This window comes from Aphelocoma coerulescens, chromosome 13 (assembly GCF_041296385.1).
Source record: "Aphelocoma coerulescens isolate FSJ_1873_10779 chromosome 13, UR_Acoe_1.0, whole genome shotgun sequence".
NCBI lineage: Eukaryota > Metazoa > Chordata > Aves > Passeriformes > Corvidae > Aphelocoma > Aphelocoma coerulescens.
In genome coordinates this window covers 16,586,065-16,603,837 of record NC_091027.1, presented here as the reverse complement: position 1 = coordinate 16,603,837, position 17,773 = coordinate 16,586,065, and the positions used below count along the sequence as shown (strand labels likewise).

At 57.8% G+C, this 17,773-nt stretch overlaps 2 protein-coding genes across 3 annotated transcripts in view; both read right to left on the bottom strand.

Moving 5' to 3' along the window:
- Positions 1 to 4,951, bottom strand: part of ANKHD1 (ankyrin repeat and KH domain containing 1) — a 101,995-nt gene extending 97,044 nt beyond the window's left edge. For both annotated transcript variants that reach the window (XM_069028822.1, XM_069028823.1), the window contains exon 1: positions 4,261 to 4,951. In XM_069028822.1, the coding sequence (XP_068884923.1) occupies positions 4,261 to 4,539 (279 nt within the window). In that variant the 5' untranslated portion in view covers positions 4,540 to 4,951. The remainder of the gene's footprint in view (positions 1 to 4,260) is intronic.
- A 300-nt stretch (positions 4,952 to 5,251) lies between these two features.
- Positions 5,252 to 17,564, bottom strand: SLC4A9 (solute carrier family 4 member 9). Its single transcript, XM_069028824.1, has 21 exons — positions 17,260 to 17,564; positions 15,519 to 15,679; positions 15,155 to 15,304; positions 14,978 to 15,039; positions 14,722 to 14,879; positions 13,001 to 13,085; positions 12,564 to 12,718; positions 11,851 to 11,967; positions 11,496 to 11,670; positions 11,124 to 11,257; positions 10,751 to 11,022; positions 10,027 to 10,082; positions 9,748 to 9,930; positions 9,489 to 9,602; positions 8,707 to 8,868; positions 8,376 to 8,554; positions 8,061 to 8,133; positions 7,088 to 7,156; positions 6,038 to 6,211; positions 5,502 to 5,648; positions 5,252 to 5,375 (listed from the first exon to the last, which is right to left on the bottom strand). The coding sequence occupies exons 1-21, from the start codon at positions 17,526 to 17,528 to the stop codon at positions 5,325 to 5,327; spliced, it is 2,946 nt and encodes a 981-aa protein (XP_068884925.1). The 5' UTR covers positions 17,529 to 17,564; the 3' UTR covers positions 5,252 to 5,324.
- Between the last annotated feature and the right edge of the window lie 209 nt (positions 17,565 to 17,773).

Sequence of the window (17,773 nt, the reverse complement as noted above, 5' to 3'; positions counted from 1 at the left end):
CAGACTTGCAAAGTTACTGAGGTATGTACCATGATTTTTCTGAAAGCAATGCCTAATCAGACTGGGAATAGATGAACACTCTACTAACCAGCTCTCTGCATCCTGAAGAGTCACCTCAATACTTCTGGAAACCTGAACATGTTACCCCTTGATGTTTTCTAATCAGTGAATTATTCCTGGAAGAAAATGTTACATTTTCTTCCACCTCTTACCTCCTCAACTTTGAAAGACCTTGTCAAAAGAAAAATATCAACTGCTCAACTGAAAACTACATTTTTCAGAGAAAAGGCTTTTCTGCTTAATACTATCTACCTGAATTTGCATCCACTTTTTGAATTTCTATTCCTTACAGTAAAGAAAATGCTGCTATTTACATTGTTTCTAATACAATGAAAACTAAAATGTCTGAGCATTACATTAACCTCAGAACTCAAAAGATGCATTGTGCACAGCATTTACAAAGCAGATCCATGTTAAGGTTCACAATACAGCAATGACTTTAATAGACAACACTGCTAATTTGAAACGAACTTCATATTTACTCTGAATTCCAAACCCAGTTTAACAATTAAGAGACTTGAGACTGCAGGGAGGGGGGCCCCAAACAAAATCTCCAGGTACTGAACTGCTGTGGAGTGCATGCCATTCAACTACTCATCCTACTCCTTGTAGGAGGTATGTTATGTCTGATTTTTAATTATGCTTTATGTAAATATCCCCAGAGGCTTATGCAATAGGTACAGGCTTAAGTAAGGCGAGCTGGTGGAGGCAGCTCAGGAGAGGGAAGCCGAGAGCTGAGCTGACTCCATAGCCAAGGGCTGGGTGAGCTCCAGTTGTCATTGAGGGCCTCCAAACCCCTGAATTACAGAATATGAGAGATTTGCTACATTTGTACACTCACTGCCAAAGGCCACTTACTGAACCAAGCTTCCAGATCCCCTGGTACTTCTGTCGGCACCGCCGGCTTCTCCTACTTGATTTACAACAGCTCAGCAAACGCACTGTCCCCGAGCACTAACACAGCCACATTTATCACCTGCTTCAACTCTTGCCTGCCACACTTTGCTGCTGTGAGGGTTTTGAGGAGGACCTGCACGTTCTGTGGCCACCAAAGACGCCATGGACATGCACTACTCAGCACTGCCCTCCCTGCACACCTTCACCTTGACCTACAGCACTCCCAGCCAGGGTGGAGGAGGCTGTTCAATGCTCGTGCCTTTGGCACCACTGTAAGTGCCAGCAAAATTCACAAGGAGTGGTAATAATACACTTAAAGTCACACCAAAAATCTCACTCTAAACAAGTTGCAGGCTGTGTTCACACCCTGATCAAGCTTGGAAGGCAACTAAGCAACTATTTGCACTGAGGTCAAAACCACTTCATTTCTCAGGCTGCAACCAGCAGTGGAAGTTTCTCCGAGCACCCAGGAGATCCACAGCAGCCTGCTTTACACAGGAACAGCGCAAACCTCCTGGCCTCGTCCCTCCATGCCAAAAGACATGCTTCAGCTTGCAATTGTTTCTATTTGCATGTGATAATTTTAACTGGTAATTCTAGAAAATATTCTGCACAGCTGCATTTAAGTTTCACCTTGTGGACCTGATACAACTCATTTGTACAGGATCCACTTTAGCCCTTGGTTTCCCAACCAAGAGCCTGGTCACTACCATAGGCAGACACTGAGCTAGGAAACCAGAAAGCTTCGATTTTCTCCCAGTTCTGCAGGCCAGGATAAATGGGGCACACCCTCTTCACCTGTAAAATGGGGACAGTACTCTCCACTGTAACGTACTTGGAGATCTGATCTAAGAAATGCAATATATTTTCAAAAAGGTTAGGTTAAAATATATCGCTCTTTTCATTCTCTAGATAAATGCTTCATTACACCCTTTGTCCTGCACTTCCATGGTGATTTTCTTTTTTAACTATTTTGCCATTTTGACCAGTCCAATTATTTTAGCATATTAAAACTCAGACTAATACAAGGACACAAAACCTAAATACCACTGCAGACATGCAGCAGAGCCTACAGAATATTGTACCATTCTTTTTGTGGCTTCAAAAGTAGAGAGGAGAGTACAGATCAAGGCAGCATGGCAAAAACTCACTTTTTTTTTTTTTATTTTTAATTCTCCCTTTTAGTTCTCACTAATTCCACCCACTGGTAATAGCTGAAGGCATACACCCAAATCAGTGACTCATGGCACAAGACCACAGTCCAAACAGTGACTGACTGGCTTCTCAAAGCAGCGCTGTTCAAGAACTGCAGTGTTCCATCCCTGGACCTTAACTGCCTTTTCTTTGCTCAAAAAAGAAAACAAAACAAAGAGAAACCCCCACCAGGGACAACAGGTGCTTCCTTAGTTCTCAGAAAAAAAAAAAAAAAAAAAAGAATTCCCCCTTGGTGCTCCCAGCCATGTAGCCTAGCCTAGGCACATTCTTCCCACCCATGCTCCTTCCCCAGGTAACTCTCCACAACCAGAAACACAAGACAGAAGAACTCCCCAGGCAATTTCAGCTTCGAGATTAGCCCACCTCCTCTCTGCATGTGCTGGAAAACTTCAAGTATTTCAATTCCAATTGATTTCTTCGGGTCTATATTTTAAACAATGAATGTTTCTCCAGGTTTTTCCAACGAAACATTTAACAGCTGTTTGGGAACCTTTATTTTTTTGACCTCAATGCCAACCTCCCCGACACATTATTTATAATAGGTCGTCTTTCTTAATACTTGCTATTAGTCAAAAGAGTGCTTAGTAAACACCCTACCTGTCCAATCTTCACATCCCTTAAATAATGGGGTGGGTTCAAAAGGGATAAGCTTTTAAAGTAGGACTCTGCTCACCTTGTAAAGAGCCACAAACACCCTGATATAGCCCACTTCCCATCATTTTCCAGGTTCTGTAGCTACTGCTTTGTAGCTTCAAAGATACATTAAAATGTGACATAAAAGACCTCCTAGAGAGCAGACGCTCATCAATTACTTGTGTCCTACTCTATCCAGCTCCCCAAAACAGGTATGTACTGGAACACCTAATTCCATATGGGACTGAACGTGTCTGTCCAGGACATCAATTGCACAAGGAATGTTCACATACAAGTGCTCATCTGCCTGATCGTTAGATTTTGAGTTTAGTTAAATGACCTGCTGTTAGCACCGCTTCTAATGTAGCTTAGGTGGCCATGAGCAAAATACAAATGTGGATCTGCATCAGTTTCATCACTTTTTTATTCAGATAAGACCTGGTTCAGGAGGGCTGGATACAAGACAGTCATCAATAGAAGGCAAAAAATTTAGCCACAGGAGGATGACTGCAGGCTCCCCTCCTTCCATCCCTTCAAAAGGAACAAGGACACATCCTGAAGTACACTTGCTTGGCCTCCAAATTAAAAATGGTATGCATCACCTTGGCTATTTTCTTCCTCCTGCAGAAGCCCAAAGGAACTGCAAAAAGCCTGCAAGCAGTAGCCACTTTCTCCTGCTTTCTGCTAAAACTAGGTAAGGACTGTGATGCAGCTGGGATCCCATCTTTTGCTAAGAGACTACTAAGGAAAGAAGATCCACCCTTTGGTGCAGCACTGTCAGATAAAAGCCTTCATTTATCTTCTCTCCCTAGGCTACATAAAGCACCATTAGATGCCAGTTTTCAGGTCCAACAACGCTCCATTTGGGTTGGGATAAGGCCCCCGTCCCACCTCCACACCCTCCCTTTTAACCTCTCCGCAGGTTTGGAAGATCAAAGGAAGACACCTCCATTACCCTCTTCCATTTTGTTGGGTAAGAAACGTTTCTGTTGCATAAAAGCGTGTGTGTATAGCTATATCTACAGGAATTTATCCGTGCCTGGGAACCCCGAGTCCAGGGCAGGAATAGTGGGGCTGACGGCTTCACTTTGTTCTCCGTCGGGTGCAGAATCTCGCCTCCCCCTCCAAACCTGCTCCCAGGTGGAAGCCGCTCCTTGAGGTCAGGACACATCCTCATCCCGCTCCGCGGCCGCGGCGCGCAGAGGGCCCGGCCGCCCCCGGCCACCCCCGGGGCCGCCGGGAGGCGCGGCGGGGCGAGACCCCCGCCCTCGCTGCCTCCTCCACGGCCCCGGGCCGCGCTGCCGTGCGCGGCCGCCGGGACCCGCCCATGGCGGCGGGAGGCCCGGGACGAGCGGGTGCGGTGCGGCCGGCGCGGCGAGCGGGAGGGCGGGCGGGCCCGGGCCGGGCCTGTCAGGAAGCGGCGGAGGGGAAGGAGGGCGGGCCAGGATCGCTCACCTCGGACACCTCGTCCTCGTCGCTGCCGGAGCCGCCGCCGCCCCCGCTCCGCAGCACGGCGGCCGCCAGCTTGAAGTCGAGGGCGGCCTCACCGGCCGCGGGCGCGCCGGGGCCTCCCGGCCCGCCGGGCCCGGCCTCCCCGAAGAGGCGCACGGCCCGCAGGCCCAGCGGGGAGGGCCCGGCCGCGGCGGGCGGCTCGGCGGCGGCGGGCGGCGCGCGGGGCGCGACCGAGTCGATCTCCTCGTCGGCGGCAGCAGCGGCGGTGCCGTCCGTGAGCATCGCGCTGGTCCGGGCCCGGCCGTCTCCGTCCCCTCACGGCACCGCGGCAGCGCCACTAACTTCTCACACCCTACCCGGCCGCGGCCGCCGCGCCGCCCCCCCCGCCGCTCCGCGCACGCCTATTGGGCGCGCTGGGCCGGGGGCGGAGCGCTATTGGCCGCCGCGGCCGCCACTCAGGGACGCGTCACGCGCTCCCAGCATGCTGCCCTGAGAGCGCACGCCGAGGCGGTAAGAGTGCGCCGCCCCGCCCCGCTCGCCCAACCTCGCTTCCTGAACTTTGCGGGATGTGATTGGCCCCGCTGAACATCAATCATGGGCCTTGGCGGAGCTGCGGGCACCGATAGGGCAATCGGGCTGTCGATCAAAGCGCATCCAGGAATCACGGTTTTGATTGGTCCAAAGGCACATCGCTCAAAGGCACGGCGTCTGGCGTCTTCCGATTGGCTTCTGCATGCCCTGGGCCCGCCTCCCCTTCGAACCCCTCTGAAGGACTCCGTCAGCGCGAGAGACCGTCACACGCCTGCCTGTCCCGAGCGGTGATTGGGTCGTGGAGCTGCCAATCAAAGCGAAGGGCACGCCTTCTCCCGGCCCCGCCCCCTCCCCGGTGCAGGCCGCCATAGGCTGGGCGCCCTGGCTCGCTGCTCCGTCGGCCACGCCCACTGTGACGTCACCGCGCGGCCACGTGGCCCAGCGGGCCGGGGGCTTTCGGGTCCTCCGGGGGTCTCGGGCCGTGCGACCCCCGGCCCGGGGCGATGCCCCCGCACAGCCCCGGCCCCCGCCCCGGCCTAGTTCACGGAGAGGTTGATCTGAGGTCCCGGGCGGTGCATCGGCTCGCACTGTGGGGGCAGTAGAGGTTTCAGGGCTGACTCCGCGCCCACCCCGGGCGCCCCCGCGCCAGCTCCGCCAGCGGCTCGGCCCCCGGGGCAGCTGCGGCCGAGCGAGGCTCCCAGGACACCACCGACCTCCTCGGCTCTGCTCCCCTGCTCCGGCCGCTGCCGGGGGTGTGTCCCCGCCGCCCCCGGCCCGGGCAGGGGCCCGTCCAGCCAGCTCAGGTCGTGCGCGGAGAAGATGCGCTCCAGCCCCTTCCGGATCCCCACCAGCGCCAGCAGCTGCGGCCGGGGCCAGGCACGGGTCAGCATCGCTGGGGCCGGGGGACAGGCAGCGTCTCTCTGTCACAGCCCTCTGTCACCCCAGGAGATGCCGTGGTGGCCTGTCACCTCTCCTGGCTCTGTCCCAGGGAACCATACTTGCCCAGCAGTGACACTCAGCCTCTGGTGACAGCCCCACGGCCCCAGCCCGGCGTGTGAAGGCTGGTGGCAAAGCCACGCGGTGGCCCCAGAGGGCCTCTGCCAGCCCTTGGGTGTCTGAGCACCCCCATGGACCCCCCCCCGAGTGCTGATGTCCTCTCCCAAAGGATCATTCCGGCCCGGTGATGCTCAGGGTGGGCAGCACCCAGCCCAGCACCAAAGCCGTGCTGCTGATTCAAGGGGTGCCATACCATCACTGGGAAAATAATAGCGGCCATGGTGGACTTGAGAACCCAGAGCAGGGCCAGGCAGAGCAGCTGGATGACGGTGAAAAGATGCACCCGGCGCAGGGGCACATGGCGGAGGTAGGCAAGGTCTGGCTGGTGCTTGGCTGGCATCAGGAGCAGCCGCACACGGTCCATGAGCTGCAGCGAGAGGATGGCAGGTGGGTCACACCTGTCCAGCTACTGGGCAACTCTCACCCACCTTCCTGTTGGGACCAGGGCCAGCAGGATGGGGTTTCACCATCATTTCTGCAGTTCAGCCCTCCTGCTGTCAGTGCTGACCCCCAGCTGATGCCTGAGCCAGTGCGTTTGTCTGCAAGACCAGGGGTCCTGGTACCACCGTCACCCCAGGCCAGGGGAGCGCTTTCCAGGCAGACCTCTAGAAAGAACTCTAGCTGCCCTTATAGGGTTAATTGAGAGATAACACCCCTTGATCCCCCTCACTTCACAGGAAGCTGCTGCAGCCTCATCCAGAGCACAACTCCGGGTTTCCCAAGCGGAGGGATGGTGGGAGGTTCCCAGCCTGTCATCCAGAGCAGGGTAATTGCAAGGAGACTGTACTATTTAGAGGAAAAAGTGGTGTAGTTAATTCTGGAATGGGGATTTTTTTCCCCCTCAGTTGGTTTCTTGGGAGAAGAACAGAACTGGCACATGAGCAGCAATACCAGAACCAAATGATTGTCATGTCCCAGCTCTGCCTGCAGCTCCCAGGTGAGGAAATCCCTGTGGCTTTGAGAGCAAGTCTGTATTATCCACTGGTCCCACTTTTCCCAAACCACCTGAGCCATAAGTGCACGAGTTTCTCCTGCTTCTCAGCATCCCAGACCCCTGCTTTTCCCTTTCCTTTGCTCTAGAAAGGTCCCTCTCTCCCCCCTTGTCCTGGTGGCAGACAGCTCCGTGCCAGGCTGTACATCACACAGAGCCAAAATCCAGGCTCTGCTGTGCAGTGGCAGCTGTTGCTGAGCAAACCCAAAACAGCCCCCACCAGCACCCCCTCCCAGTGCAGCCCTCCCTCACCTGGATGCTGTTCAGCGCCGTCACCCCCATGTGCAGGAACACCCCATAAAGCACCGGCATCGGGATGTGCTGCAAGACAGTGGGATGGGGGATCAGCAGGGCTGTTCCCTGGGGGTCCATGCCTGCTACGTGTCCTCTCCTGTAAAAGCCTGCAGGTGTGTCCACAGCCTTTGCCTCCTTTGTTCCCAACAGCCCAGTCTGGCCTTATTGAACCACTTGAGGTTCACATGAGCCCATGTCCTCCTTCCCTTTGGATGGCGTCTCATCCTCCAGGTGTGTCCCTGCATCTCAGCTTGGTGCCATCTGCAAATGTGTCCATCCTGCTATCTATGCCTTTGATGAAGATATTAAATAGTAAGTATTTGTCCAGTAGGAACACTTGGAAGACACCACTTGTTACTAATTTCTGTTTGGAATTGGGCTACTGACTGTAAATCTCTGGACATGACTATCCAAGCAATTCCTGATCCATCTAACAGTTCTTCCATCAAATCCAGTTTGGAGGTGAGACTTCTGGGAGGGTCCCATATCAAAGGCTGTACAAGACCAGCCTCAGAGGTGAGGAAAGAGGTCGAGAAAAAGAGACCTCCTGTCTGCCCACAGGTAATCCAGGGCCACTGGAGGGGCTTTTCCTAGCACGGCAGTGGCAGCGGGTGAAAGCCAACAGCAGCCAGGTCATCCATGTGGCAGTGTGGAGAGGTAGTGGTGGGGTGTGTTTGGAGAGCACAAGGACCCCGATACACATGGGGAGGATGGACAGGTGACATGGGGCCACAGTGCCTTGTGTGCCAGCCCTCCAGTGGCACTGGAGACAAACCCTTGGCCCAGTCCCTACCCACACAGTGCACAGCTCCCTGCCTGCCAGACAGGCTTCCTGTGCTGGTTCGATGGGTCAGGGTGAGGAACCTCCAGCCTTGCAGGATATGGCCACCTCGCGCCTCGGAAAAGAGGCCAACCCAGCCAGGCTTCATACCTTGAGCACGGGGGCCATGAAGACAGAGACTCCCATCAGGATGAAGACAGCCAGGCCTGTCAGCCTCTGCTCCCTGTGGGTGGCAGCACAGGTGGCACAGGTGCCTGGGGTCCCTTGGGAGCCCACCCCCCTGCCTACCCTGCTGGCCCCCAGGGTCTCTGCACTTTGCAGTTTTGATGGCCACAGGGAAAGGGGTCAGCTCTGGGGAAATCCCCAAAGCCAGGTCTGATGGACAGCGTGGGCATGTCCCTGTCCCCTGGCTCCACAGCCATGGGCAAGGGGTTCCCCAGAGTGGGGCCCAGGCTTGTTGTTTACCTGATGCCCAGGAACTCGGGGTGCTCGCCAGGGGCTGAGGTTTCACTCTCCTTCCTCAGGCTCTCCATGTGTGCCAGGGAGATGACAGTGGCTGAGACATACCAGGGGAGGCCGGTGACAGAGGTGACAACCATCAGGAGGGAGACACAGAGGAGGTCCAGGTGGAAGCCTGCTCCTTTCTGCAGGGGAGAAGGCAGCAGGGCTGGGGGCATCTTCCCACTTTCCTGGCCAGTTTGAGGTTCTGCTCTCTCCTGGCTGCTTCTGTGGGGCCCAGCCAGGACCTGGGTCCTCCGCATTGGCTGGTGCTGCCTGTTCCCTGTCCCCTGCTCACCTGCAGCTTGTACTCCCTGCGGTTGAGAATGACAGCTGTGATCTGCTGGTCCATGAAAATGAGGATGGTGACGAGGACAGCAGGCACTGCGGACACCAGGCAGACCCACCATGGGTTGGCTCCGAAGGGGAAAACAATCCAGCCCCGTGCTGGGTTTGTGGGCTGTGGAGAGCAGGAGGGTCATGGCAGCTGCCACCCATTTGTGGGGCGTGCAGTGCAGCTGGGTGATGGGACCAGCCCCAGGTGCCCAGGCTGGAGCCCTACAGGCACCCAGGGATGCCCCACCTCGGGAGTGGAAGAACATCCTCGCTCATCGTGGGGATGCAGCTGGGCACAGTGCTCCACCAGCCCTCCACAAGGACACCCTGGCTGTGGCAGAGCAGGGTGTTGCTCTTGGACACCACAAGCCAGGAGCTGGGCATTTGCCCATGACAGCAGGTGGAAGAGGTGGCATTGGGCAGCGATGACGGTGAGCCCAAGGAGGTGGTGCTGAGCCCCAGCTGTTCTGGGGCATTGCCAGCCCGGCTCCACACCCAGGGCGAGAAGCCCAAGCCCGGAGCTGAGCTTGTGGCTCTTGCTCCAGTGTGATCTGTACAGTCCAGGATTGAGCCAGGTTATTTACTGTGCATGGGATCAGCTGTGTTCAACCCCTTCTCATTTGCTGGGGTGCAGCCTGCACCCCGAAGGGCTGGAGCCAGTGATGGGAAGGACAGTGACTTCAGGGGCTACTGAGGCGGGCACAGACCCAAACCCTGACAGTGCTGTGCCCACCCTGCTGGCACCTTCAGCTCGCTGGGGACAAGAAGTTTGGGGGTCTCCAGGCCCAGGACAGCATCGACAGCGCAGGAGGCGAGGATGGCCAGGATGACAGCGAAGTCGCTCACCAGCTTCCGCACCTGCAGATGGAGATGGAGAGGGTTTGGCCCAGGCTGGCTGGGGTGGGGGCTGCTCCAGGAGCAGCCTTGGGATGCAGCACCCAGAGCCATCCCCACACCAGTGGGATAGGTGGCCACATCACTGGGGTGGCTGAAAGATGCTCACCCCCACAGGGAAGTAGCGGCTGCTCCTGAAGCGCTTGAGTGCAGTGCAGAAGAGGAAGGTGCCCCCAAAGAGCAGAAAGGAGATGAGGGTGACATCGGGCACGTAACGGCAGCTGGTACCCAGGAGATGCCCACCTTGACCCAGGCACTGGGTCCTGCTCAGCCCTTCTGGGGTGGCAGGAGGCTGCAGGGACAATGTAGGCAGTGAGGAAGGGTCACACATGGACACCTAGGGCCCACCCCAGCGCCTCACCCGCCTGCCTGGGAGCAGGGGCTGTACCTGCCGGGTGGCCAGGGGTGAGGGCAGCGACGTGTCATTCCCTGCAGAGCTGTGACCTGCAAAGAGACAGGGGGTCAGATTGGTGCTGGTTTCATCAGGATGACTGGGATGATGCTGCCATCAGGCTGGGTCCCCAAGCTCTTCCTGAGGGCTCAGGGTGCTGGATGGGGCCCCATGGGACCTCTGAGGCCCCAGCTCTGGCTGATGCCCAAGGAGCACCAAGGGGGGATATCCCTGTGAAGGGCTTGGCTAAAGTACCAGACACTCAGAGGCACCATTGGCCCCAGGCTGGCCAGCACTGATGTTTTTGGCACATGGTGTAGGTCCCGTTGGGGTCAGTGTGGGGTCGTGTCATTTCCAGGGTCATGTCTTTAAGCTCCAGGAAAGACCCCCTGATTTACAGACTGGGTGAGAAATGGCAGAGCAAACCCATCCAGGTGCCCCCCTCCAGCCTCTGCCATCCCCCATCCTGGAGGCATAGGAGATGGGCCAAGGCTCTCCTTGCTCCCTGTACTGCCCTGCCTGGTTCCTGGGCAGTTCTGGGAGGCAGGAATAGATGGACAGACTGTATGGAGGGAAGAGGAGGATGGTGCAGTGTGGTCAGGAAGGTGAGGATGGGATTAGACAGCCTCATCCTCCAGTGCCTTCCCCCATCCAAAGAAGCGGGAGGTTCCCAACGGGATCCTGGGGCAGCAGCAACCCGCCCACAGCTGCTTGGGCTCACCGGGGCTGGACAAGTTGCAGGTGCAGCTGTAGGAGGTGACGTTGTCCAGCCGGTACTGCCAGTTGATGGGGAAGGCATCTGCCAGGCTCAGCATCTTCTTCAGGGAGTCATAGATGAATATCAGGCTGATGAGTGCACAGAAGCCTTCCTCGGTAAAGCGGGTGAAGTACCGCACCAGGTGACTGGCCTCGGTGGCCACCAGCACCACACCAAAAAAGGCCACCCAGAGCCCAATCCAGAGGCGGAACTCCAGGTAGTCCAGGCTGTGGTCCCTGGGGGAAAGGGTGACTCAAAGCCTTGCCAATGACACCCGCCTGGAGTGATGGTGGCCTGTGACAGTGGGCTGAGGATCTGTCCCTGACAGCGAACTCACTGGCTGAAGGAGAAGAGGAGGCGCTCAAAGACGAGCACGGGGCCGGTGCTGCTCAGGATGGTCAGGGGCTGGCCCGAAAAGAGGCAGAAGACGAAGCCAGCAAAGGCTGTGCCCAGGAAGCTCTCCAGCACCCCCTGAAATGCAGGGAATGGGTGCCAGGTGCCAGGCACATGGCAGGGAGGAGGCTTGTGGGCCTCTCCCCCACAGCAGCACAGAAGAATACAGGGTCAGTGCTGGGGACCACGGGGGAAGGAGGCAGAATTGAGGCGATGCTCAGGATGTCCTGGGGATGCTGGTAGGAGGTGGGCAACCAGGGGCCCTCTGGACTGGGCTGAGTAGGGTTGGTACCAGGCACCCTACAGCTGCACTGACCTGCATGTTGGCGGTTGCATCCCCCAGCATGCCCCCGAAGGTGATGGCGTTGGTGACTGTCGCCAGGTAGATGTAGAGCACTGCTGAGAGGCACTGAGGGTGCAGGGCATCGGAGAAGTCACTGCCGTACCATGGTGCCTTCCTCTGGATGTCTCGCAGCAGCCCCCCAAAAAGCCTGAGGCGGAGGAGGGAGTTCTCAGAGCAAACTCCCTGGAGAGATGCACGGCAAGGGATAATCCCTTCCCCTGGATACAGCGGCTCAGAGGGACTTGGACACGGTTGCCCCATGAGAACCAGTGACCTGCCCCAAGTCCAGCACCCTGCTGCACCTCCCACTGCCCTTCCAGACACTGACCTGCCTGTCCTCTCCAACTCCTCCCCAGAGTGTGGGTGCCCTGTGCTGGCTCTGTCCCCAGCTGCTGTCATGTCCCCATTACCATGTGGCTGCTGGTCCAGTGGGTCCACAGAGGTCCTGTGGCAGAGCAGAGCCTGAGACAACAGACTTCAGGTTGGGACCCTCAGGACCCAGGCACATTTAGGGGACACTAGGAAGGGAAAGGGAGAATGGAGAGAGGACGGGGATGCAAACAGGGGGGTTGTGTATCCCCTGATGAGGGAGAGGAGAACAATCAGGAAGAGGAGGAGAGATGGCAGATGATGATCATCAAAGGTCTCTTCCAACCCAATCGTGATTCCCTCTAGCAAGCCCTGGAGCCAGCCCTTGCAGGACTAGTTTTAGTGGAGGAGCTGGGCAGAGCCCAGGGTGTCCTGCTCAGAGGATGAGTTTCACATCCAAGTGCTGAATCCCAGTGCTCCCATCAGCTCCCTTTGGAGGACACATGGTGGGGATTTGCCATCCACTGCCAGCAGGACTAACAGGGACAGCAGGACTAACAGCAGCAGGGGCCAAAGCAGGGATGTGTGGAGGGGCTTGGCTGGGAGGACACCCCTGCTCCTGGGCAGCTTCATCCTCACCGAGATGGAAGTTCCAATGTTACAGGCAGAGGTATCCCTGTAGGACCCTGCAGAGGGGCTGGCAGGGATTGGGATACCCTCCCTCCAGCCCACCTCCTGCGTGGAGATGGCAGATGGCTTGGTGGAGGAATTCGGGTGCTAAGGTCCCATTTCCCAGGAGGAAGCACAATCAGCTCATCCAGGAAGGCCTCTATCCCTGCGATGAGGTCCTCTCGGTGCTCAGCCTGCCGGGCAACCCTTTGGAAGAGCTGTGGGGAGATGCCGTGGTTTAGCCACCATGTCCCTGCGTTAATCCACTTGGAACCTTCCTCTCGGCCTGCAGCCATCACCAGGAAACAAACCCATCCACTTCAGGGCAACAGGTGCCCTACATCCTGCAAACCCACCCAAGCTTTTGTTTTCTTATCCTGGGCAAGGGAGGCCACCAGCTCACCCCATCCTCTGCTCTCCACTGCAGCCTGCAGAGGAGAGGAGTCCTGGTGTCCCCATTCCAGGCCCATCCCATCCATGGATGCTGCACCCAGGCTCACCTCATCTGTCAACAGTGTGGCCATGGCCCTGCCAACCTTGTGGTAGGCTTTCACTTTGGGGGGGCCCAGCAGGATGAAGAGGAACCTGTGGCAAGACAGCACATCTCCAGAGCAGCCCTCTCCTCCCCAGGGGATGCTTCTCTGGGTGGGGGGACCATGGGGATGTGGGAATGCTGGGGATGGTGGCTGGGCAAGCCTGGGGGGCTTCTGCCACCCTAAAAGTGCAGTCAGGGGCAGAAGACAGGACACATCTGCAGTGTCTGCTGCCACTGCATGGAAACCTCACAGAGACAATGGGACACCAGGACCCTGGCTGGATCACAAGGGTCTGCAGAAATCCAGACTGGGAGGTGTGGGGGAACAGGTCTTTGGGACAGAGGAGGAGAAATCCTCATCTAGGGGTGTCTGTGGCATCATTTTCCTGGGAATGTTGCTCGCAGGCAGGATGCTGGAGTATTAGGGAAAGAGAGCTTGCCAGCAGCACGGGCAGCAGGTTTGACAGGACTCTGGGGACATGGGAGGAGACTGGAAAGAGAGCTGAGAGCCCTTGATAAAATATGGTGAAAATCCCACACTTCAGAGGATGGTGCAAAATCTCCAGAGGGACAGTCCAGACAAATGTTTAACTGAGTCCTCCATGCCTTTCCAAAATTGGCAGAAATGGTTACAGTCCTGAAAGCCTGAGGTTGTCAAGAGTTCCAGTGACTGTGCGCTGAGCAAACCCCCAGAGAGAGGGCAGGGAAACTCCTCTGGCAGTGCAAGTGGGACTTGACAGAACCCCCTGGTGCTGGAGGCATCTGGAGCCTGCTCCAAAGGCACAAGTTGCCACATGGGATTGCTTTCACCCGGGCATCCGCAGCAAGGCGATGGGAAAACCTTAAGACGCTAGAGACGGATCTGGATGAGAGACAACCCTGAGGTGGTGGCTGCACCTGTGGAACAGACTGGCATGGCCAGCAAAAGGGATGGCACCCTGGGCAAAGGGATGGGCAGGGACAAGGTCTCCCTCCCCCTCTGGTTTGGGGGAGGAAAATACGGGGCAAGGGGTTATCATGGAACCCTCGAGACCCAGGGGCATTCACGGGGACTTGCCACCCCACTCCCGCGGAGGAGAGAGCAGCAGGTAGGTGGATGTGTGTCCTGCTCCTCGCAGCTCCGGGAGGCCGGGTGCTCTGGGCAGACTGACCAGGAGGTGGCAATGTCCCTCCTGATCCCCGACTGCTTCCTCCGCGCGCTGCCTGAGGAAGTCCCCGGCTGGAGGCACACTGCCCATTTCCCCTCGCGGCTTCAGACGATGCATTCCTCAGCCACGGGGAAACCATGGGGACCTCCTGCCCTGCTCCTCTCCCCCCACCCCGTCCCAGCCCTCAGGAGAACAGCGGGAGGGCAAGAGGCTTCTAAAAATCCTGCATCCCGCCCCGCCGCCAGCCCCCATGCTCCCGGCAGTAAGCGGAGAGCATCCAGAACCAACTAAGGACAGGGAATGCAGAGCCCAGTGGGAATGACACTGGGGATGTCCCTTCCAGGCTGCCCAACAGATGCTCCACACTCAGCCCATTCTGGAGTGCTCGTAAGAAGCTGGGAAAACCCGGAGGGGAAGCAGTGAGAGGATTCTGGGAATGCATGTGGCGCTGGGTGCCATTCCCTTTGCTTTGGACAGGCAAAGCCTTGTCTGGTGTGGGAGGAAATGGAGAGACAGAGATGGGGGAGTGCTCTGTTACCTGCTTGGAAGAGAAACCTCGGCCAGTGAGCCGAGGGACACTGCACATCTGAGGCGAATGAATGCAGCAAAGGGCTTTTCCAGGAATTCAACTTCCCCCACAGCAACGTGGGCTGCTTCGGCCCCCGGCAGGACCTTCTTCTTAAATCTGTTTCTCAGCTGAGAGGAAAAGGATGCAGCAGCTGGGTACTCAGGATGCCGTGGCTGGGCATTCAGGATGCAGTAGCTGCTCCCAGCCCAGCTCCATGCTGCCATACCTGCTCCTTAAGAGGCGTTTCAGAGATTTGGGTTCTGGGCTCAGACCTGCCTTTGGCTTTCCCTGCAAAGAAAGAGAGGAAGCAGCAAAGTCCGTGTGCAAGCGAACGGCCAGCGTGGGTACTGCCCCGGGCTGGAGGCAGTGGGAGGATGCCTGGAGGGACAGCCGCGTTTCCTACCTCGGCAGGGAGAGAGACCAAGCTCGGCAAGGAGCTGCAGCAGGGATTTTGTAGGCTGGTGCTGTGGCTGGAGGAGCAGGAGGGCTGCCAGGCGCTCCCTTAGTGCAGGCTGCAGCTCTGCTTCCTCGGGCTGCCCACAAAGTGCTTTGTCTGCATCAAGGACAGGGACAGCTCTGAGTCTCCCTGGTTCACTGCCCATTGGGGAGGTGCCCAGGGGAAAACCCCCTTAGCTGGAGTAGCAGACAGCCCCCCCAGGTACCCAGCTGCCATTCATCAGTGCTGTTCTACAGGCATCTCCTGGTGGCCTGTCCCTCTCTGGTGACCAGCCCATCCCAGGAGATGAACCTTTGCATTACCCATGTACCGATTATTTCCTTGAAACTGGTGGCATCCAGGTCCAGGAGCATTGTCCCCTTCTGCAGGCATGTCCTCAGCTGGAACAGGCTGTGCAGGGGGAGAGCTGGGACATGGGGTGTGCTCCAGCGCTCCCCACCATCCTCCACCTTCTCCTCGAACTTTATCCACCTGCCCAGGGAGATGTGGGGGGTCAGCAAGCAGCAGGGTAGGTGCTGTGCCCCATGCCAAGCAGTGGGAGCTGGAGCCTGGGTCCATCTTTGAGCTTTGCATGAGGTTGGCACAGGGAGGGAGGAGTTTGGGTGGCTCAGAGGGGCTTGCAGCTGGTTCACAACATAGGGGTAGCTGGGCAGACAAAGTGGTCACGCCCCTATTCCTGCAGACCCACACCTCGCTAAGATCTGATCAGAGGAATTCCAACTGTAATGAGATGTCAGGATGCTTCAGGTTGGAAGGGACCTTAAAGCTCATCTCATTCCAACCCCTCCACCATGGGCAGGGGCACCTTCCACTATCTCACATTGCTCCAAGTCCCATCCAACCTGGCCTCGAACACTTCCAGAGATGGGGCAGCCACAGCTTCTCTGGGCAACCTGTGCCAGGGCCTCACCACCCTCACAGGGAAGAATTTCTTCCCAATATCCCACATAATGCTGATCTCTGGCAGTGGGAAGCCATTCCTGCTTGTGCTGTCACTGCAGGCCCTTGTTCAAAGTCCCTCTCTATCTCTCTTAGAGCCCCTTTGGGCACTTGAAGGGGCTCTAAGGTCTCCCCCGAGCCTTGTCTTCTCCAGGCTAAACAGCACCCCACCTCTCTCATCCTGTCTCCATAGCAGAGCTGTCCCAACAGAGCTGTTCCAGCCTTCCAATCATTTCCATGGTTTCCTTTGGATGCACTTCAACAGGAGCTGGATGTGGTGCCCCAGGGGGGTCTCACACAAAGCAGAACAGAGGGAGCACCCCCTCCTCACCCTGCTGCCCGTGGTGCAGCCCAGGATACACTCGGCTTTCTGGGCTGTGAGCGCACAGTGCCGGCTGATGTCCCATCTGTCACCCACCAGCACCCCCAGACATTTTCCACAGGGCTGCTCCCAGCCCATCCATTCCCCCAGCTGTGCTGGGGCTGGGGGTGGCCCTGCCATTAGCAGCGCTTGCTGGAGTCAGAACAGAAGCGTCTTGAGCTGTTTCCACGCTCGGGCCATGCCAAATATTTTAACGCCGGGCACAGACAGAGCTTTCCTTTGTCCCCGTGGGTGGGCGCGCAGCCGCGGGGTGCTCGTCGTGCTGCACGGGCAGAGCGTGCCCCGGCACCGCAGGCTCCTGCCGAGGGGCAGCCGTGCGGGGATAACGGGGCTGGGTGCCGGGGAGAGCCACAGCCCGGCGGCTTTGGTCCCCACAGACCCTCCGACCCCGAGCGGAGACCCACTGCTGTCCCCAGACCCCTGTGGCCCATGTCCCCGTTCCCCTGCCGGGTGGTGGAGGGCTGCTATGGGGCACGGGGACATCCCAGCCCTGGCGCAGCCGCTGGAGCCTTGGAGAGGCGACAGAGAAGAGCGGGAGGAAGGGCGCTGTGCCTGGCCTGCCTGACATCCTGCCCTCTCCCATGAGATTAAGTCAGCCCAGCGCGAGTACTGGGGGGCAGAGCCCTGCCTTGGGGCTGAGGCTGAGGAACCGCCAGCCTCGGGACATGCTGAGCTGGAAGGCTGGGCTCCCAAAGCTTGGCCCAGCAGCTTGTCTCTCAGGTGTGCCTACCTGGCCATCTCCCTCCACTCCAGCCCCGCCGGGCTGCTGAGGAGCTGGTTGAGCTGGATGAAGAGCGGCGGGCAGGTGACGTCCCCCCTCTCCTCCCACTGCAGGGCGGCACCAGCTCTCCTGGCCGCTGTGGCCGTGCTGGAGGGGAAGATGTTGCAGCCGAAAGCCTGTGAGGGAGCTCCAGGGCTGCTGCACTCTGGTCTGGGCTGTGAGCAGTTGTCTGCTGCCCGGAGAGCCGTGCCACCCGCCCCGGGCACGTGGGCTCTCATGGCCACCGGCACCAGCAGCCACAGGCGTGGGCTCCCCTCCGGCACTCACAGGATCCCACTCATCCCACACCTTATAAAACCTGTGAACTGGTTTAAACTGACCACAAACCAATACACAGGAGCCAAGCCCAAAACAACCATCTCAAAACAGCAGGGTCAGCCCCACAGGTCCCAGCGTGGTTGTGTCCTGCCACGTCCAGCCGCCCACCTGGGCCAGGCACCAGGGGACTCACCTGCCTCCTGCA